Source organism: Brienomyrus brachyistius, chromosome 5 (assembly GCF_023856365.1).
Source record: "Brienomyrus brachyistius isolate T26 chromosome 5, BBRACH_0.4, whole genome shotgun sequence".
Classification (NCBI taxonomy): domain Eukaryota; kingdom Metazoa; phylum Chordata; class Actinopteri; order Osteoglossiformes; family Mormyridae; genus Brienomyrus; species Brienomyrus brachyistius.
The window spans coordinates 37,816,730-37,839,145 of record NC_064537.1 but is presented as its reverse complement, the minus strand read 5'-3'; the positions used below and the strand labels follow the sequence as shown (position 1 = coordinate 37,839,145).

Here is a 22,416-nt window from a genome sequence, read left to right as displayed (position 1 = left end):
TGTAAAGAGTACATTGCATGTCCACAACACATGTGCAATGAGTACCTGGCTTAAAGTGCTTGCCTGTTGTGTGAGACTTTTAACAGAAATGGATGGATGAAAGTGGTAAGTGACGTGACGACAACACCTCATAGAAACCTATTGCTTGTGTAAACAGACCCACCCTATTTTCCAGGATTTTTGGAGAGGCAGGCTCAGTAATATGAGACTTGATTTATTTGAAGTTCCTATAGCTCACAGTACACGTTTTATATAAATTTAGATATACATAATACATTTTTAATCTTTTAATGTGTTCTTCAACTCTGCCTGTGTCTTTTAATTTTAAATGTAACAAAGTATAAGGCCCTCAGTTTCTGTTATCCCTGATGAATAATTTTAGATTGTGCTGCCAGTTCTGGTTTCTGTAACCTGCCTTGAGGTGTCTACCATAGTACAATCAAGTGGCGCGAGAGGCGGCACTTCTTTAAGGGACTGAAATACTGAAAATCTTGAACAACTTTCAGTTATTTTGAAAAGAACTGCACGAAATAATAACGCAGTGAACGAATCTGTTAATCCAGATTTTTGTAGGTTTCTTTTGATTCATATTCTGTTTCGTTCTAACCTGTATAGGTGAGCGTCATTGATGGCCGAGTATATGATTGGCTGCGCTGCTCAGGTAGCTGCACGTGAGGTAACGCTCGCGACTTGCCTTCAGTTCCAGCGCTTGGCGTTTGCTGTAGTTGTATTCTGTGATCAAAACTCGGAAGAAAGCGGCGTATAATCGAATGAAGAAAAGATAGTCTCACATATAGCAGTTTTAGACAGATGCATATTGTTCTCTTTTTTTGATCGGGGTTTTTAATCGGCAAACCGGTTTGTTTAAATCCGTTGTTTGGAGGCGTCATCAAACCAACCTGCTTTAGAACGAAACGCAAGTTACTCGGTGTATCGGAAGCTCTTCGTGACAAACGTTGAAAACTGGCTTTGATGAGGTGAGTATTCCTAGGTATCTATATTCTTAATCTTTTATAATTATATTCGGCTTTGTTTAAACAGGTTTAGTTTATTTTACAAAGTAAAAGCGACACGTTATAAAAGATGTAGGCGACTGTTTTGATATATTATTCTTGCTGTATTTTTCTTTGTGTAATGCATTATCTGTCTTGAAAGGATGTTGGATTTGGATTTCCTAGTGGTTATACACCTGGTCATGCTAGGTGAGTCCTTGTTTTGTATTTCACACGTATCAACTAGTTTTATTAAATGTACTGCTAACGGCATCATTTTCTTTGGTGCTGGGAATGTTAAAGCCCATTGTTGTATCCATAAGAATGACGTTTAGCCTCTCGATAACGTTTCCACGTTCACTATATACGGTAATTTTAAAACTTTGGGATCTTTAACAGGTTTTTGGACATGTGAAGCTCAAGGTAATCTATGTTACCATTTCAATAGTTATTAGTCCGTTTTCGTGTTTAATGTGGTTTCCTGAATTAACGCATTTTTCTTAAAAAATTTAAGTGTGTGGTCAGCCTCCCATAACTAACAGGATTGTTGGAGGAACTAATGCACTGGACGGTGCTTGGCCATGGCAAGTGGATATTCAGACCAGTGTGGATGGTCACATTTGTGGAGGTTCCATTATCTCAGAAGACTGGGTTTTGTCTGCAGCACATTGCTTCCAACAGTAAGTGAATGTAGTTTCATGCCATACTACTGCATGTGCTGTTTTTTTTTTTTTGACACAAAACTTTTTTTTGTTCTTGTTTCTGCTACTTTAGGCCAATAACTACATCAATTTATCTGCTTTACCTGGGCCGGTACTATCTCAATGGCAATAACCAGTATGAACAGCAAAAGAGTGTGGCTAATGTGGTGATTCTGAACGGATATACAGATACCGAGCATGGCAAAGACCTGGCTCTGGTGCAGCTAGATAGCCCAGTCACCTGGTCAGACTACATTCAGCCAATCTGCCTGCCTTCTGCCAGCACCCTGTTCCCTGATGGAATGCCCTGCTATGTCACCGGTTGGGGCTACACCCAGGAGGGTGGTGAGTTGATGACCTTCATGCTAGATTTCCATCAGATCTGTGGGGAATGGTCTGTGAAAGACAGTAAAGGCAACAAAATGAACAAGAAATTAAACTAATGAATCAGTTTTCTATTCTTATATTTTTTGTTTTTTTTTTAGATATTGGGTTGCTCAAGGTTGCATTAGTCAGGAATCTGATCTAGTTACCAGTTTCGGATTTTTAGCAGTATCTGAACAAGTTATTTAAAAAATCTGCTGGTATCACACTTTAATCATGCATGTTAGTTTAGGTAGTAGTGAACCAGTTTGATTACATTTCTGTTGCTTTTTTGTGTAAAATATAAGGCTGGGCAAGAAGACAACTTTTTGATGATTTTCTGAAATGCAATACCCTTAGTAATGGAGTAATTTTTCCCTTCGTTTCACCTGCGTGACCAGCTGCATTCAATATGTTTGATGATCATGTTTCATGGCCGCTGGCAGCTAATGAGAATCATGCTTTGGGATGGATATTGCTGACGCTACTGTTATAATGTGGGTGTGAGTCATCAACATGTCTCATGTTTCAGACCAAAACAAACTGGCCTGGGAATGGTTGAAAGGGTTAGGTATTTAATGAAATGCCAATTCGGATTGCTTGCAGATCATCACCATGATCACAAGGTCTATCTAATGCCAATACTCTCCCAAAGCTGGTACTTCACATATAGTACATATGTGATGCACTATGTAAATCTTTGGCCAAGTGTTAGGAGATAAAGGGATAAATATATTGGTAGTCCCTGGGTTAAGAATGTCCAACCTATGGACAACTCCTACTTACAAGCAAACCCTACTTATGAATGGACTCTCTTAAAGAGTTGTATTTTACCAAAATATTTAATATAATGGTCTGTAATAACAAACACACGCACTACTTTGTGACTCTTATGAAAACATTGCGCGGCTTCAGCGGTTCAGCGACTTTAGGTATAGTATGTAGTATAGCTGTCGCTTTTTTTCAGCAATCAAGTTTATAACGTTTTCCAGCTGTATTACAAACACTGAAAGATGATATATTTCAGTGTTTATATGCGCACTTTACATTGAACAGCCCATCTCTCTTGTCACTGTCTGTGAATTGACCAGTGAAATTATTAACAAATGTATAAAAACGCATAATATTAAAGCTACATGGTGTATATTGTCCTCCAAAGTTTAATGCTTAGACCACATGTAGGACATGTCTGTATTATTTAGGTTTATCCTTGCCGTCACATTGCAGCAAATAACAAGTATAGTGGGATCACAGAAGTATTGCTAGGAAACGCAAAACTATTTAAAAATATATTTTACCACCCTGACCTCTGTAATCCGTAAACAATAAAATTGCAACAAATGGTCTGTGTTTCCCGTAGGTTTACAGCTGGTGGGGGCAGACAGACACACCTACAGGATTCATGGTGTTCATGTGTTGCTTTTAATGACAGCAGTCAATATAACAACTGAACTAAACATCAGAACATTTCTTTTTTTGACAATTATCCACAAAGTGTGCAGCTTTTGTCACTGCAGTGTATCTTTCTGGGCTTCTGGAAGAACATTTCTAGAGCCTCTTGATATGGGAAGTCAGGAACGTCTGGCCCTGCAAGATGGTCTCCTTGCAGTCTCTTGCGGATGTCTTGACCTGCAAATGCATTAACTGTTAGGCTTTAAAAGTGATAGCTGATAGCTTAAAATAGTGATAGTTTAAAGCCGAAAATCCCATTGTGAATTGTATTTATTACCCTGTTTATTTTTGTCTGCTTCTCAGTTGGTTGATGTGACATATTTTCCGACGCACGCTCTCTGTCCGCTGGTAGGAGTGTCCTCACCTGTGTGTGTGCGCGCATGGGGCGGAACTTCCCTATATGCGATACAGAGAGCAGAGGAGAATTGTAAAAGCGTGACCGTGTCGAGACAAAAATGACAAGCTGTTGTGTAAATAAGATAAACAACATAAGGCTATTTAGCTTGATTAATAAAAGGACAATGCATAGACCTGTTCTGTTTCAAGGGTAACCTTAAATGACTTCTGTTGTGATCTGGCGCTATATAGAAAATCAAATTAACTTGACCTTCAAGGGGGGGCGGGAGGTAATGGTAGGGGAAACACTGGGTCTAATGTACATTATTGGCTACAGGGATACTTTCAAATTAGAATGGGTTATAGTTTGAATATGAATTTTTCACATCTTTGAATATTGGTTAAGTTACAGCCCTACTATGTAGTTACTTTTATTATTACTGTATTAGTATATGTGTTATTGTTCCAACTTACCTACAAATTTGACTTTGGCTATGAACAAAGTCAATCACTGAGGACTGCCTGTATAGCAGTGGTTTTGGTTGCATTTTTAAAATTATATTCATGCCATTTTGGAATTGTCCTTTTCTGTGCTTTATTGCCATTGGTCCCAAATGAAGGTATTTTCATAATTATACATGAGGCAAGTTTGCTTCTATGCTTATAAGTTTTGGTTAACTATTTTGGCCATTTATTCAACTGCTCCTTCTATGTGAAATAAATTTAAGTAAAAAATGTAGCATGGTACGGTAATGAGCTTTGGTTGTCAGCCTACCAAATAAGTTTCTATATACCACCCCCTCAGTTCTGTGAAATGAATGGCACAACGAGTCAGACCACATTCTTAACTAGATGTGCAGGTTTTAATTTGTTGTAGTCTTCTTGGCGGTCAAAAGCAAAACTTTTTTATGTATGAGAACTGCAGTAGTTTTGCTTACTATGTTTTTAATTTTTTTTTTAAAGCAAGTCTTTTGCGAACCAAAAGTTTGTCTGTGTGAGTTTTGTCCCCCCCCCACCCAAACAGATGCTATTTACATATGAGATCCTTAGATGTCCTATTCATTGTTTTTGCTCTTCACAATAGATTTAATTTGTCCTGAAAATGTTTCTACATCCTGAAAATATACCCCCTTTACAATAAACCCAGCCCTGCATTCTTATGCTTTTTGTCATGATCTAAGCGCTTCTTTTTGCCTTCGGGTCACCTTTTTATTTTATTTTTTTAAAGGAACTTGTTTTGTTGGTTTTCTCATGTTCCTTGAGTAAGATTCATGCTAACTGTGATGTTATGCTGGATAGTGAAGCATGGCTGGGTGTTGCATTTATGGTTGAAATGTTCAAATCGTACAATTATAAATGCAAATCATGCCAATGGAAATTATTAATTTAACAAAGAACCTTATCCAGAAAATCTTAAGCAATGTTTCTAATAGTGTTTTGTCATTAACCAAGATACATTGCTACAAACCTTTTGCTTATCAAGTAAGAATGGTTTTCATTAGCTTGTTCAGCATTTGGTGATCTTGTTTACTTGCCTATCTTTCAAAGTTTATTTATTTATTTTCCCCCCCTGTCTAATCTTCCAGTTTCCCTTGGTGGTGCGGGGATCCTACAGCAAGTGGAAGTGCCCATCATTGATCAAAATACCTGTCAATCAATGTACCAGATTGGGGCAGTTAGTCCTGTGTCTGTTCTGTCGGACATGATCTGTGCTGGCTATCAACAGGGTGGCAAAGATTCTTGTCAGGTAAGCTATGCTTTTTCAGATCATGTTGATGTGACTGATCTACGCTTATCTGCTGCCTTTAATAAAACAGAGATATTAGTCCATCACCTGTTAACCTCCAGTTGTATTCCCATCAAATTAGGCCTATTTTGCAGTTTTTTTTGTTGTAAATGTTCTTTTATCTGATTACCATAAGATTTTATTACGTCCTGCAAAGTAAACATCAAAACATATGGATTTAATGATGTGCCATTTTATTGTACATAACTGAAAGTGTTTTAAAGTGAATTACATTCAGCCCTAACGCCAAATACATTCACAAAAATAATTCTAATTTGTTATATGTACCGTATTATGTACAATGATGCTGCTAAGCAATGGGGCTAAGCTTCATTTTGACATACAGAAGTTGTAAATTAAAAAAGTCAAATTGGTGATAAAGGCAGGATAGCCTACTCGGAGAGGGTAAACGGCACATGTCTATGGTTAACCTCGCACTACTGTGTAAATCTGTCAAACCGGTCTTCTTTTATGACGTATTTCCATTGCATTCATGCTGTGGTGATATTTAAGTTCCGCAATGCAATATTGGCACATGGTTGCATTTTCATTTACTTTTAATGTGAAGTGCTTTTTTATGGCGTCTACCTTCTGCCATATTTCTGGGTAATTGAGAAGGAAATTTGTAATAGATGCCTTTTAACAATTGAGTTTGAGTAATTGTGAAAGCTCTAATATTATTCACTATTAGTAGTGTGGCACTTTGCAGTGTATTGATTCCTGATTCCCGATAATTCTGAACTTGAAAATCAGGACAGCTGAAAGGAATGGATTCATAATGGAAATTTCTGTCAGCGTTTAATGGTAACTAAATAAATAAGACGCTGAATCTCATTGACTTGCTAGCAGAAATTGGTACATATTTTGATAGAGGAGATATTGTGCATAAACAAGGTTTAAAAAGAGGTAGACGTTGTTAGTGTGGTGGTAGTTTTTGCAGTTTTGACATTTTATTTTGATGGTTTTGGTGTTGCTCTGCTAGCAGAGGAAACCAGTGGAACAGCCTGTCAGATTAGAGTTTCCATGTCCTGCAATAATGTATTGGCTTTGGAACCTCCTGAATTCCATAAGGTGACACATCTGTCTGAAGCACTTTCCTGCTGTTTCCCAGGGGGATTCAGGTGGACCTCTCGTGTGCCAAGTGATAAATAACACCTGGGTGCAAGCTGGAGTGGTGAGCTTTGGGGATGGTTGTGCCCAGGCCAACCGACCTGGCATCTATACCAAACTGTCCAGCTACACTGACTTCATCAAAAGCAACGTGCCTGATGCCCAGGTGATTGGAGGGGCCTCTCACATTTGGGTGAGCGGGATGGTGGTGCTAGCCAATATTTTGGCCTCCCTGGTTGCTGTGGTGCTGTTGCTTTAAGCCTCCAGTCAGGCTTAATGGGATCGACTGGAGAGCAGACAGGATAATCAATGCTACACTGAACCAAACATCTTAATACTACTCAGGCCCTGCAGTGACAACTCCAGAGTGCACTGGACAACATATTGTATTGTTTTAAGTTGTCCTGTCATTCTCTATAAAAAGCAGCCTACACATAGCAATGCTTTTTATAAATCATGCCAACATCAATCGATTGTATTGTTCACTGCCTTCTTAAGTTAAATAGCTTTTAATTTAGTTCTTTCTTAATGCCTTAAACTGTGCATCAGATGTTTCAATTTAATTTAACAAACTTGTCTTAAATATTGTAATGAAGGTTTTTTTTTTTTTTTTTAGCTTGTTACATCTATGTATGCATTGGTAAATTGCGTTTTTAAAATATTTTTTATAAAAGCAGATGCAGCTTAAGCTGAGATAAATGGTTAGAAAACTGGTACGTAAAAGTGTCCTAGCAAAAATATGTATAACCCTGACGATTCACCAAAATGATTTGCTGAAGACGCACTGTCGCATTGATCACTTGGGACTCCCCTCCCTAAATATAAAATACAAATATAAGCTGAATATGCATAATTTGTTGAAACCTGTTAATTTCTTTATCTCACTACTTTAGTTTTTACATATTTCTGTAGTAATGTGCACAAGATGTGCCGTGTATGTGACGACTTCTGAAATCATTTGGAAATATTTACCTTTTTTAACCATCATGGATATAAATAAATTTTAATTGCTTTCCTTTTTTGATTGTCTTTGACTACAAGGGTGTGGCATTTACTTAGTGATATTCATTTGCAATATTTTGTAACTTAGTTTTATAGATACTGATAACCAGTGCTTACCAGTTATCACTAATGTTTTGGTTAAACAGTGTCATTTGAAGTCAGTTATATAATACATAATATATGTCTTAGCTTGGAAATAGGTCATTGTGAGATTTATGAAATTTAAGATAAAATAAGCACATTTCTTCAGAAGGAGCAGGAGATCTGAGTAAGTTGCTGTTCATCATTTTCAAAAGCTTGAAAATTACATGTACATTGAAATATGTTTACATGCAGGCAGTAAATGCTGATTCATCAGAGGTCACCTGAATCCTTCCAAGCAATGAAAAAGCATTATAGGACATTTTAACACAATACTGTTGACTTTTCCTTAACCCCCTGAAATGAGAGAGCTAGTATGCAATACTCACGGAACGTATTGGGACAAGTCCTTTTGACACTGGTATCATCCATTTCAAAATTCCAGGACCGTAAAGCACAAAGTCAAAAATATAAACCTGCAAGTTTGAACATTTTGCGTGCATAAATATTCCACTCGTGACCACAAATATGAAACTTGCGAGGACAGAAAGCATTGTGTGCTTGGGTGTCATAACATCTCACTCTGTCCTCCTCAATTTGACAGATATCCTCACATACTAAATTAATTACCTTCGGCTGCTCTGCTCCAGTGAAATTTTTGTGCTTGAGTTTGGGGGTGGCTCATGGTCGTTTCTGTCGGTGAATGCTATTGGATGATGGTTCATGGTTTTGCGATTAACTGCATGCTCATAAAACAAAAGATTTAAAGCTTTTCTATTATAAGACAGAAAAACCATGATTTGCTTTTATCCTAGCAATCAGTCGGTGTTCCTCTTCATCCGCTAGAAATGTCGGTCCACAACTAGTTGGTACCTTCACATGAATGGTGGCAGCCGGCTCCTGTCTGAAAGCTGTTTTTTTTGCCTCATGCACTGACTGCTGCTGATTTTTTTTTTTTTTATGTATGTGGCATATCCTGTTCTGTTGTGAATTGTTTGCAGTGTTTTCAGTCTGAATGGTTTGTGTTTTTGATAGTTTATTCTGGAAATAATTACTTTTAGTATAATTATATTGCTAAATTTGGTTGAATTATAAAAACCAGAAGTGATACCAAATAGGAAGCCAAAAGAGCCAGTTATTTTTGCTCACAATAAAGAACTCGAGATCCCATCACTATTGTCCATGATCTTTGACTGCATACTAAGAACAGCTTCTTCATAAGACAATCACAAAACCAGGAGCCATGAGCCAATAGCATTGATAGTCAACCATGTGCCCCCAAAGTGTCAAAACCACCCCCATGTCAAAACTCAAGCACAGAGAACACTTGGCGGGCAAGGATATCTATCAGTTTGACAAGCAAATAAATATTGGAGAAAGAAAAGACAGTTTGAGTATGATATTATGACAGACGCATACAAAGTTTTTCCTATAAATGCTAGTTTCCTATTTCTGCTCACAAAGAGGATATTTATTCATGGAAAATGTTAAAACTTGCAGGTTTTAAATTTTTCACTCTGTGTTTTATCGCCCTGGAGTTTTTACATGCATGTGATGTTGAGATTGACATGCAGTGTTTCTTGTATTTTGCACATATGAACACACTTTTTTTTTTTTTGCATGATTCATTCAGTTCTGTTTTTGCCATTCTGCTGTTAATTGAAGTGAAGTCAGTCATTGGCTCCCAAAGGGGTACTAAACACAAATGTTTGGTGTTTTATGTTATTGAAAAGGTGTTACTAATTAAAAAGTACCCAGTAATGCTTCTCAATAAACTTGATCAGAACAGCTCTTTAAGAACTAATATTTGGGTTTCAGCTTATTACTCGTTCAAATTAATGTTTTACTTTAGAACTTCCAGTTTCTAATGTGATATATATATTTTAAACAAATGAATAAAGTAATGATATTTGTTAAAAGCTAATAGATTTATAACATTCTTACAGAATTAAGCAAGTTCCCCAAGACTTACTTTCAGCACTATATACGAATCAGTGCCCCATATTGAAGTGCTACTGTGTTAGATAATGTTAAGCATGCCTTACGTTAGTGATTCAAACTTTTAATGTTCACAGACTGGTACTAAACTTTCCCAGACCAGTAAAACAGACAGGGGTTATGCCACTGGTTCCATTAGTGCTGTAAACCCCCCAGCATTCTGGAGCCCCCCCATCTTACAGTACAGGTATCGCCTTGAGAGAGAACATGCTTTATGGCAGTGATGTCAGTATGACTGCCTACCCTGACATTCTAGAGGCCCTTATTAAAGAGAGCTACTGCATTTCTTGATATTCTTTTTCTGATTTTATTCTTGATTTTTGTTTTTTTGAAAGCTCATCGAACAGAGGAGCATAAAGGAGCAGAAATCACATGGTTTCTCTACCTAACTAGCTGGCTATGAGCTTGTGGTCTTCCCTTACTGAGACTGTCCCTTTGCAGTCTAAGCAGCAGTGAGGGAAGTAACTTCAAACCATCTTGAGTATTACAGGATGGTAAATTTCATTTACACTGGAGGTAAAGGGTCTGTTTCTTGCTCATTATTTTTTTGTTTAAGAATACTGTATACCAGGTAAATTCTGTTCACTTGACAGTAATTCTTAATTTAAGTACCGCATAGTTTATTGTACCATTTACACATTATCTGTCTGATTCTTCACTCTTAATGTGTGTATGCTGAGGAGTCTAGAGCAGACCTCTAAATAGAGGTAAAGGGGTTTCTTGTTCAATATTTGCTGTTAATATGACAACACTGCAGGGGGGCGAAAAATCAGTTCATTTTAAGTTAATTTTTGGTTGCCTAGTTTTGGTCACCCGAGGTCAGTTTCTGCTTGGTTAAATTGACTGTGTATTGTACATTTTTATACGTTTTGCGTTTGCTTCCTAATTGTATTTCATTTATTCTTTCCTTGTATTTTCCCCCTCATGTGAAGTGTGTCATTGTCATATCAGTAACAATGTCCTGTTTGCACACCCCTGGGCATTGCCCCTATTAGAGTAGATTAGTGGCAGCTGGTTTCAGTCCCTTTTATCTATCAAAGTAAAAAGAAATAAATAAAAAGGCTATTTTCATGTATTCCAGATTTGTCTTGTTTCCCCTGCTCAGCATCCCATTGCCATTAGAAGCGACGTGAAGCAGGTGATTTCTTGTGAAAGTCATGAGCTGCTAGAAGAAGTGATGAGAACTTTGAGCATCCCAGCAGATTAACTGTGAAGATGCATAAATAGGTTCTGTCAGCAGAAATCTAGCTTGATAGTGTGGTGCTGAGAGAGTCAGCCACCAAAGAAGATTGAGAATGTGGCTAGACCCTTGGGAGAACAGGATAGCTAATTTTGCCTGAAGACCTGATGTTCACCATTGGTGTCAGCAAAATGACTTCTGAAATTTAAGGGTGATGTATTGAGTTCTTTTTTATTTTGGCAGGGCAACCATTGACTTGCCCCTTTAATGACAGGGGAAGGCAGGACCAGCTGGATAGTCAAATATCTGTTTCTTTAGTAAAAAGATGAAATATGTTGTAAATATGTTCCTTGCCACTGTCGCCTATGGCTTACTCACTGAGGGCTTTGGGTGAGGATGCTGTAAAGCGCTTTGAGACAAGGTAATGTTGTGATAATGCGCTATATAAAAATAAATTTGTTGTTTGTTGTTGTTGTAAAAATGCCAGTGAATGATTTAGTGATAAATACCCTTGTTTCTGTGTAAAACAAAATTGGTTGATGCTTTTAAATCCTTTGCTCTGAAGCCAAGTAGTGAGGGGTTTAACAATAAGAGCAAATAGCATAGGAGAAATAGGACAGCTTTGGCATGTGCCACGGTACAGCTCCATAGTTACTTAATGGATGCCATCCGTGTGAACTGGTGCTGCTGGCATGATGCAAATGAATTGAATCCATTAAATAAAGTTGGAGCAATTTCTTCTAGAGCAAAGAACAATTTTTCCGTCCTATCCTATTGAAAGCTTTCTCAGAATCCAAAGACACCATAATTTCAGGTAAGTCAGAACTGCGAGAGCAACATATTAAATAGCTTCTTGGTGTTTTGGAAAGACTGCGGTTTAATACAGGAAGCCTGATTCATCGTAAACTTTAGGAAAAGAAATTAGGTTGTGGACTACCTGAATGTGAGATGAAGATTCTGCATAAATGAATGCAAGTTACATTTATATAGTGTTTTTCAGGACACCCAAAGCACTTTACAGAACCAATGGGAAGCCACTTCAACCACCACCACTGTATAGCACCCACCTGCATAATGCGACGACAGCCATTCTGCACCAGTACGCTCACCATACAGTAGCTAAGATGGTGAAGGAACAGGAGAGAATTCACTGGTTAGATATAGGGAATGATTAGGAGACTAGATTCGATAGGGCCACAGTGCAGAATTTTAACCAGGGCATCAGGGTACCACCCCTACTCTTTTGAAAGATGCCCAGGGATCTTTTATGACCTCAGAAGGTAAGGACCTTGGTTTTGCATCATATCTGAAGGATGGCCCTATTTTTACAGCACAGTGTCCCTGTGCTGGGGCATTGGGATCTGACCACACGGTAGGCTAACCTCTTCCAGCAGCAACACAGCTTTCCAGGTTAGTCTCCCACCCAAGCCCTGACCAGACCCAAGCCTGCCTTGCTGCAGCTGGATTATTCAGTCTTATCTGCAGGTGGTCTGGCTGCTGGTAGAAGTGATGTTCAGAAAAGTAAGCTGAAAAGATGTTATTAAATTCATGATGGTCCAATAGAAGCCACTTATTGGGGTGACTGCATGTGACTGGTTTGCCAAGAGCTTGACTGTTTTATCGCTGAATTCAAAAAAGTGCTGCTTTCTCTATAACAACTGCCTCGCAGTTTTACTGGATGAAAGAAAATCATATTCAGAATGGAGTTGGATGTGTCTCTTGTAAAGGTCAGGAGAGGGACCGGTGTGATATTGGCTATCTAGTTCTAAAAGTGTATATGATATTTCCGTTAATCTAGTTTATTCAGCCATTTTAACTGTGAGAAAAATTAGATGACTTGTCCATGAAGGTACGCTTTGAAAGTGTCCTAGAGAATGCTGCTGCTGACCTGGGGAGTGTCATTGGTCTCAGCAAACAAACATTTTCAAATGTCTGAAATTATTTTTTTAAAGATGTAATCAGAAAGAAAGTGTGAACTGAATCTCCACTCTTTTCAAGGCATTTCTGGGGAAACCTGATGTATACAGAAGTGGGGCTGTGGTCAGAAAGAGCTGTACTATGCTTCCAGGGACATAGCAACAAATTTTGCAGCGAGGACTCGGTAGTGAGAACAGTACAGAAAAATATATAATGTATATTTACTATGTTGCATTTGATGATCAGCTTAGTTGGTATGCATTTATGGCTTAAATAGTTGACACTAAGGTAAATGTGCTCTTGTATGAGGATTACGTTTATCAGGTTGTGCTTGTTATGAATGACTGCTCACTAGTTAATTGCTTGTTAACTTACGCAATGTGTTTACTGTTTGGCACATTAGGCTCACCTGTTTTCTGGAAGAGACTCAAAAGTTGTCTGCCCTCTTTCCACACCACACAGTCAGCCAGCACGAAGCTCCCGGGAGCTGGGGGTTAAGGGCCTTGCTCAGGGGTCCAACAGCAGCATCAGTCTGCTGGCCCTGGGATTCACACCAGCAACTCATTCCTCACAGGCATGGAATCCTAATCTGTTGAGCCACATGCCACTTGACCAGACTGAAATCCTATCCAATAACAATGCGATGATCATCAAAACTTGGGAATTCTGAGGAAAAAAATGGATATGGAGAATACACACAGGCCAAGATGACAGAGATGTTCTGTAGTATGCCTGAGACAATCAGAGAGATCTCACCTCTCCTGGAAGTTTCAGGAGTCTCCCCCAAATTGACAGCAGTTCCCTAACACCAAATGATGCACAATGTCCTTGAAATCTGTTGTTCTGCTATTCAGAGGTGGTAAAATTAGCCAGCAAGAAGTTCTACCACTGCAACCCAAATTTTACCACCACTCTCTAGCCCTGGGCAGCAAATTTTGCCTGCCCACCCACCCTCACCCTAGTCGGCAACATATATATTACAGTGTTACCGTAATACCAGCCAAGCATTAGCCGGCACCCCCACCCTCCCAGACGCCCCTCAACTGCCTCCCTAAAATCAATATCCCCAAGGTGAGATGTCTTATATCTCTGTAAGTAAATTTGGCTGCCCCTGAAAGAAGCTCGAATGAAAAACGTGCCCATGCCACACCCTTATAATATGATGCATGTCTGAGGTACAGAGATGTGCCTCCTGTAGGAAAAAGACGTCACCTGCAGGTGTGCTAATGCCTTTTTAATATTGGTAATTTTATTTAATCCATGTGCATGTGTTGTCTCTGAGCATTCTTCATAGCAGCCCTAGTCACCTACCACAAAAAAAACATGTTTCTCCCCCTCCACCCGACCCTGACCCCAACCCAAACCATCCCAAACAGTGTCAGATTTTCTAATGTCAAGAGACATTTAGAGGGTGACAGGATAATTCATGTAAGGATGGACAATTTGAGCAACTTCAAGCTTGACATCTACTTTAAAATTGAAAGGCTTCTGTGCTTGGCTAAATATTTCAGTTTTTGTGCGCTGACTGGTTTGTTTCCTTTAGCTTCTTGGAGTAGCCTGGCTTATCTTTGTCGTAACTTTGCCTTAAATTGACTTAAACACTGATAAATGCTCATTTGCACCACACTGTTTCTGGTATTTTCAGTGTTTACAAGCACTGTTTACTAGTATTACTTGCACTGTTGTTACTATGTATTTTTGTGTACTGTATTTTATTCTATTTTCATTTGAATTCTTTTAATTAATTCATTAACAGTATTATGTAGAATATCTGTAGGTTTATTTTTAAATGCTGGGCAAAATAAATGACAGAAAAAGTAAATCTACAAAATAAACATTTAGCCTTCCAACTCCATACCACTGATTCATTTTCTTGTCAACCAGGAATAAAGTATACAGTGACAAGAAAATGTAACCAACAAGTGCAAGTCTATTACATTGCAACAGGCCTCTTGAGTTGAAGGCAAAGATGTAAGATAGATAACATGAGCACTTTGTCATTATACTGCAGTGAGATGAAAATTTTGTTGACATCCCTTCTTTAGCTGCGATGCTAAAAGCAATGCCAATAGAATTAGTTTACACATTGTAAAAATAAAAATGTAAAAAAAAAAATTAAAGTCAAACATAAAACTAATCATAATGTACTACATTTTGTGTTCTGTACTACTAGGTACAGTAGGGCTCCATATCTGTTGTAATAAAATGAATTTCCTAGTAAAAGATCCTTAAATGTCAAGGTAGGGGACTAACTTGCAACGGCTATTTCGCCTTGTTCTGGAAACACACACACTCGTTAGCATGTTGGGTGTGTTTTCTGCAACATATCTGAGTTCACAGAACAGATCTGAGTGGATCAGGTGCTTCTGAAATCACATATTTGTTTGCTGCACAGTAGGCAAAATGGGAGTATGAACAATACGTACCAATCCTCAGTATGGATGAGACCGTAGGCTAGTGGTACCCAGATGACATAGGCCTACTACATTCTGTGAAATTCCAAAGTGTCCGGCATAGATAAATGAGATTTCTCAAATGAATGTCATGAAAATAGTGCCATCCTTTGGATGGGATATAAAACTGAGGTCCTGACTCTCTGAGGTAATAAAAGATTCCTGAATATCTTTTGAAAGAGTAGGGGTGGTACCCTGATGTCCTGGCTAAAATTGTCTACTGTGGCCTTCTCAAATCTGACCTCCTTATCACCCCTATCTATAATTGGTGTGTTCTCTTGTAAGACCCTAGCTTCTGTGTGATGAGCATACTGGTGCAGAATGGTAGCCGTTGCATTATACAGGTGGTGGTGGTGGATAAAGAGGTTCCCAATGGTTCTGTAAAGCGCTTTGGGTTTCTTGAAAAGCACTACATTACTGTGCCATTCATTCATAAGTTCAGCTCAATAGATTTTGCCAACCGGGGGGAAGGGAGAGAATTTGACTCCGTACAGTGGCTGCATGCCTGCAATAACAGAGCAATCTCCGGATACATGTCTTTCCCTGCCTCCTGCCCACTTACCTGCCCGTCGCTACCCGTGAAACCTGACAATATTTTTTTTGTTGAGGTCCATTACTCTTATTTATACTCAGAAATTTTTCATTATATTGTGAATTTAGTTATGGATTTGTTTTAGTCTCAGCATGCCAGTGTTGGACCAGAACACTCCTCTCTCCTGGATAACAACACCAGTGTCTCTCATCAGTGTATTCCTGCATTGTCCTCAGTTCAAGGATGAGGCCCCAGTCACGTGCATTGAAAATAATGTTTTCACTTGTAATTAAGTGTATTTTATACACTGATATGACATGTAAAACACTTCTTACCCTGTGTTTTTTTGGGTTGTATACTGTCCAGGCAGGGTTTTGAATAAGGAAGGAGGATAGGCCTTCTGCTAAGACAATCCAAAGCTGCTCGTAATGATTCGTTTCTCACAATATGCTGACCTGTTTTAATGAAAGACAAAATCAGACAGTTCACTCATTGTGGAAAATTGTTTGCTTTCTCTGTTAGATGGCATTTAAGTTATTTGCAATGCACCTCTGATTCTCTGCTGCCAGCAGTTGCTATTATTTCTCCAAAAAAGTCAAAATTCACAAAGTTTCTGAAAAGCTGAACAATTTCAATAGTCTGCTTTTTGAAAACAATCTTCCTTACCATAACACATTTTTTGCTTGGCCAGCAGCAGCTCACCCAAACTGCTCCCTCTCATATGACAGCAAATGATGACAACACATACAGTGCTTTGTCCACGGGGAGTGCAGGTTTTAAGTCAAACACAATATGGTCATTCAGTATATTCAAAATACTTATAAATTATCCAGATTAGGCAGCAGAAGATCAGCCTGCAGAGACCCCTACCTTCGACTGCCACCCGATCTTGAGGTGCTTCAGGTATCTATCTGGAGAGGTGCTTCGACATGTCCAATCAGGAGGACACCCCGTGGCCCAGAACATGCCGGAGAGCTAATATATCTTGGCTGGTCTTGGTATTCCCCCGGAGGAGCTGGAGGAGGTAGCTAGTGAAAGGGACGTCTGGGCATCCCTGATTAAACTGCTGCCCCTTGAACCAACCACGGATAAGTGGCAGGTAACGAATATATGAATGGCCATTAAATTAAAGCTAACAGTCTGATGTATGTATATAATTTTCAAATCTTTACAGACCTATCTGTGTGGTTACTGATTCAATCGGGGGGCAGCATATATGCAGTGTTTCATTTTAACCATACGTTCTTTAACATTGACAGCTCAGGTTCACATTATTAGATTGTGTATTATTTGATTATTAGTCAATTGCAATGTCTGCAATCACATGGTAGGCACATCAGAGTACAAAAAACAATTTTTGAGGTTGTATTCAGGTTTCTGGATTCAAAAGCTACCCCATCCCAGTAAATCACTCAAGTTTTGTCAAGCATGGCAGGTCCCATTATGGGAGTCCTCCTGGAAGATGGGTTTTCCAATTTCAGCTGAAATAGTTGAAAATACTATGTAAACTATGCAGCCATTTTCCCCACAAATATTTCATATTCAGTTTAACTTTACATTAACTTTACGAAATAACCAGCAGATGCCAACTGCATAAACATGTCAATAATATAGCCAAAACAATTGGTGCAGTAAAATACAATTACTCTTTTAATGTAGTAGTTTTAAAGCACATAACCTGTGTAGGAATTATTAGCTCAGGTAAATTTTAATATCTCCACCAATATGTTTGAAATTAATTAATTTTTAATTAATTATTATTTAATGCTGATTATTAACCACTTGTTATGCCGAATGGTCGGCTCCTCCAAACTCAATTGCGAATCCCCGTGAATCTGTTAATGTGAGACTTAAATGGGATTCATTAATAACCAGTATCGCTTAATAACCTGGGCTAGTAGGCTCGTCCAGCGAGCTGCGTCACCAGGTAATGTAAACGATCGGTAGCGAAGCTCCCCTCACGGCCGATGAGAGAGAGTCTCGCGATATTTCAGGCGAGTTTTGAGGTTTCAGTGCGTAGTAGCCAGATCGCACAGAGGCAGGGACTATTGTGAGCACTCAATGACGGAGGCTGAAGTTGTGTAAAAGACATGCATTTATTCCTACAACTAACATAAGACAGATATTACACCTAACAAACAATAAACATGAAATAACGGAATAGACACAAACGATCTAATCATGAAAATGCAATGACCAGATTTAAAATGATTAACCTAAAAAGGGAAAAACTGTTCTGCAAAGCAAGCAGTTTGTGGAAGTATGAACCTAAAGGAATATAGCAGGTGAATAGGACAATTTAGGTTATTAGAAATGAAAGGAAGTTGGTTTACTTGGATGCAGGAAAGGGGGAGGTCTTTGCAGTTGGTTGCAGTGGCTGATGAGCTGATGGGTGATGGCACTCAGGGAGGCGCGGTGTTTGCAGCAGTTGTTGGAGTGGAGCCCTCTGATTCTCTCTCCTGGTGAAGCTTGGGCTGAGTTTCAGTTCTTTGTCCAGTTGGGTCTTCACTGATAGGCTTCAGGAGGGCTGCTTGTGGGCTTCTCTTCTCCTGGGCTGATGGTCTTTGTTTCCTCTCCTCCGCTCTCCTCTGCTCCGCTGATGTTCTACACCTTTCTCTCTCCTTTTCTCCGCTGGCTTTGTTCTGAGGTGCCAGGTTTTATAGCATAAGGTTCGTGATTAGGAGTGACCAGGAATTCGAGTCCTGGACCAATGGCTGACCATCCATTTGGCGGGCTTTCGGAAGGGGGTCGGTATCAGTCCTTTTGGGATTTATGACCAGACTGACTTCTCTGGTAATGGTGATTTTCATTAGGCTGGTGTAACTTTTGATATATCCACTTTTGTGGTAACTGGAGTGATTTCCCGTCGGTTTGATACCAAACATGCCATACCAGCCTAGCCGTTCACACCAAATACCATCTGTGATGATTAATTAATGATTACTTATATTATGCTATTATGTTATGTTCTATTACTCACACCAGTATGTGGTATATATGTTAGACAGTATAGGTTACACCTCAACAGATGTATACCCATTATACAGACATTATATGACATTCTCTTGTCATCAGCACATCTTACCCTTGGATAGGCATGGTGAAATACAAAGATCAGATAAGGGTTGCCGAGGAATGTGGCAAAGCAAAAGGGGTGGGGGGGGAAGGTTTGTCAGACAAAGGAAAAGAATCTTCGAAAGTTAGGGCACACTAAGATCCCTGGTTAGACTATTCAATTTCCAAGATTATTCTGGTTTAACATATATGCAGTGGTAGTTATACCTATTTATTTATTCAAATTTATACAAGTGTTTAGGTGTGAGGGGTAAAATAATAGACACACTGTGAACATGGTTATAAGGGTGGCACACAAACCTAAGACTGTCTAAGGACACACACATAAACATGACTTGCATATTGAGACGTAAGCAACATACTATACAGGGTATACAAAAACCAAACTTAAAGGAAACTTTCTGTGGGGTGTTGGGATAGTGGTATGCAAGGCAGGATGTCGGTGATGGGGTTATGGGCCAAGTCGAGGGGCCCCTGTCCCTGGGGATCCACTCTGCTATCTGTAGGTCGTTAAAACTTTGCGCAATAAGAGTTGGAGTGCTGGCCTCCCTGGTTATCTATGTGTGTGGGGTCACGAACCCCACCTTTGGGGCCTAGGCCGATGTGTGCCTTCTCGTACCAGGGTAGACCTTGTCTCAGGCCACCTGGAATTTAAGCTTTGTGATATGTGCATGTGTGATCCTACACCTGTGAAAGAAATCAATTCAGACCACACCCAACATGACAAAGTCATGTTATTAATTATTAATAGCATCAGTTATTAATTAATTCATGTTGTGAATGGTGTTATCATGGACACTTAGCTGCAATGTCATATCTTTTCATTGTCTTCATCTTCTTCCAAAAATATTCCACGCCAATACAGAGCACATATTCTTCTTCACTCAAATCAGCAAGGCTGCCATATGTCTCTACCAATCGGACACTCGCCGATGTTGTACCTTACTATTTGGTTTTCAACATGTACCTGTATTGAAAGATATTTAGCTACATTCAATGGCGGATGGTGATTTTTAAAATGGGGAAATAAAGTCTGGATAGTTGACAGTATTTCTAAAAAATGTAATTTTTTTCTTATTTTAGATGAGATACTGTTTTATTTAGGTTCCCTATGGTGCAACACATAAATACAATTTTAAAAAACATATATAATCAATAACACAATACAATAAATGGAAAATAAATATAAAAAGTATACAGAACTATGTTTTATTTTGTCTGTGCATGCAATGTAGTGCAAATGTGCAGTGTGGTGGACTGAAAAATCACTGAACTTCAAAATTAAACGATCAAACTCAAAATTCAATGAGAAAATTCAAAATTCAGCTATTTTACTTACAATATTTACAAATGCCAATAGCAGAAGATTGTATACCAAATGATAAACTGTCACTCTTGGTTTCAACTGAATGCTTCTGTGCACATGCATGCAACAGAATAAATGAATACTGTGAGCCACCACTGCTGACAGCGTGTGAAAGTTGTCATTCATGAGCATTAATGGTATTTGTAGTTTATCCTGTCTCGTGCAGAGACGTTTGGTTTCCAAGAAGTTCTAAAGTATATGACTGCAAATCTATATGTCCAATCAATATTTCCTAAAAACTATGTATGAAGCTCTCATAGGCTCCGAGAAGCACAGCATCTGGGCAGGCTGCAGATGCACATAATTGGAGAATATTTACCAATAAACTTTTGTCTATTATCCCTTTAGACAGCTTTCTCTGTTTTGTATAGTTTTTGTCTTTCTTTTCTGCATAATGACCAGGCATTTAGCTGTTTTGGTTCTGCAGTCATCTGCTTTATGGGTAGCCAAGCTGCATCTGTGACATGTAGAACCATCTTCTTAGTCACCCACGTCATTCCCATGTCCTTTTTTTGCTTTTTAAACTCGCTTCGCGCGTCTGCTTCTGGTAAAGTTCACGTTGCTATCTTTCTGTTTAGTGGTATCTGACAAAGGTCTAGCTTCCGCTTGTGCCACTTCAAAAACTCTTGCGACTATTAAAGTTCTTTCCAGTGAAAGGAACAAAGACTTAAATTTTTTAATTTAATTTTATTTGACTTAACATATTTGACATAAAAACTACGATTGGAGTAATTCAGCCAATTAGAAAAATGTGCGGTTAGTCTGTGCGGCTAGTCTGTGCGGCATGCGCGTGTGGGCAGAGCGGTTGAGTACGCGGCAAATTTTAAAATATTACGTTTTCTTTCTTATACAAAACGTCATATGATACAGCTCTTATAAAGTTGACTGCGATTACCACAGTTTGAGTGCATGTAGATTAATGTTTTTAGTAGAATCTTGCACGGTCAGGTTTTTTGTGTAACCTGAAGCTAGAATTCGAAACTTGGATACATTGATGGTGAGCCGAAGCCTGCTTCGACTGCTTGGAGAGAACCCCAATTTGGAACGTCACTTGGATTTCATCATATACAGCGTGGTAGGAGCGTCTTTATCACAGGTGGTGAGGACATTAAATTATCCATTAGTGCAACAGGAGACTTAAATGGACTTTTCAAACAATTGCAAAGGATCTGATGATTTATGTACAGGTAAATATGTTTTTTTATTTTTACTACCCGGGTAGCCAGTTTGTAATTACTTTTGCTTCACCGGTGGTGAGACCTGCGTTATACGCAGCAGTACGGGAGTTCACAGGGATAATATCGTTAGCAAGCATGTCCCGTGATCGGGACTTGCGGAAGAAGTTTCTCTTTATATTACGGTATGAGGAAAACAGTGTTGTGGTCTGATTTACCAAAAGCCAGCTGGGAAACAGCTTTGTATCCCTGCTTGAACGGCATGTAGCAGTGATCAAGAAGGTTGGCTCCTTTTGTTGGACATGTGACGTGCTGATAAACGTTCGGCATAACTAGTCTGAGGTTCGCTTTATTAAAATCCCTCACCATGATGAACGCTGTGTCTTGGTGTTTGTTTTATTAAGCACATCGTGTAATTCAGACAAAGTGAGTCCACATGAGGTGGAATGTAGGCCGCCGTTGTAATAACCGAGCTGAATTCTCAAGGCAGGTAGAATTGGTGACATTTGATGGTCCAATATTCCAGATGAGATGAGCAGGAGCGAGAGAGGGTAGAAACGCTCTTTGCCTCGCACCACGCAGTGTTGAAACAGACTCCTCTACCTTTAGATTTTCCCGTCTAAATACGTTCCATATAAAATTATATTACTATAAAAATATTACTGTGATTTACTGTGTAAATCAGTGATGAATTTTAACTTGCCCTCTGCATCTTGTAAGTAATCCCAGCAAAAGGAAATGGTTATACTCTCTACCCCCGCCTGTTGCTCCCAGACTCTGAGAACCGAACATGAAATATGGATGGTCCATGATGTCTGCTGTGAGCTTTCTTGTCGTGTGGCAGAATAAGGGACAGAAGGCATCTGGATGCTGCTGGATTGGTTCCAAAACACCAAG

At 39.0% G+C, this 22,416-nt stretch overlaps 1 protein-coding gene and 1 long non-coding RNA gene across 4 annotated transcripts; one reads left to right on the top strand and one right to left on the bottom strand.

Moving 5' to 3' along the window:
* Positions 1-101: 101 nt before the first annotated feature.
* Positions 102-11,482, top strand: LOC125741699 (serine protease 33-like). 3 transcript variants are annotated; one of them, XM_049012939.1, is made up of 8 exons: positions 102-977; positions 1,156-1,202; positions 1,392-1,415; positions 1,507-1,672; positions 1,767-2,038; positions 5,431-5,591; positions 6,742-6,906; positions 10,157-11,482. In XM_049012939.1, exons 1-8 carry the CDS (start codon positions 973-975, stop codon positions 10,208-10,210), a joined length of 894 nt encoding a protein of 297 aa, XP_048868896.1. In that variant the 5' UTR covers positions 102-972; the 3' UTR covers positions 10,211-11,482. The 3 variants fall into 3 exon arrangements, with proteins under 3 accessions (XP_048868896.1, XP_048868894.1, XP_048868895.1); XM_049012937.1 differs by lacking the exon at positions 10,157-11,482 and adding an exon at positions 9,899-10,111; XM_049012938.1 differs by lacking the exon at positions 10,157-11,482 and having other exon boundaries at positions 6,742-7,755.
* Positions 3,456-3,863, bottom strand: LOC125741710 (uncharacterized). The gene is made up of 2 exons (XR_007397836.1): positions 3,786-3,863; positions 3,456-3,685 (listed from the first exon to the last, which is right to left on the bottom strand). It is a non-coding gene; the product is annotated as an uncharacterized LOC125741710 (long non-coding RNA).
* Positions 11,483-22,416: the final 10,934 nt, after the last annotated feature.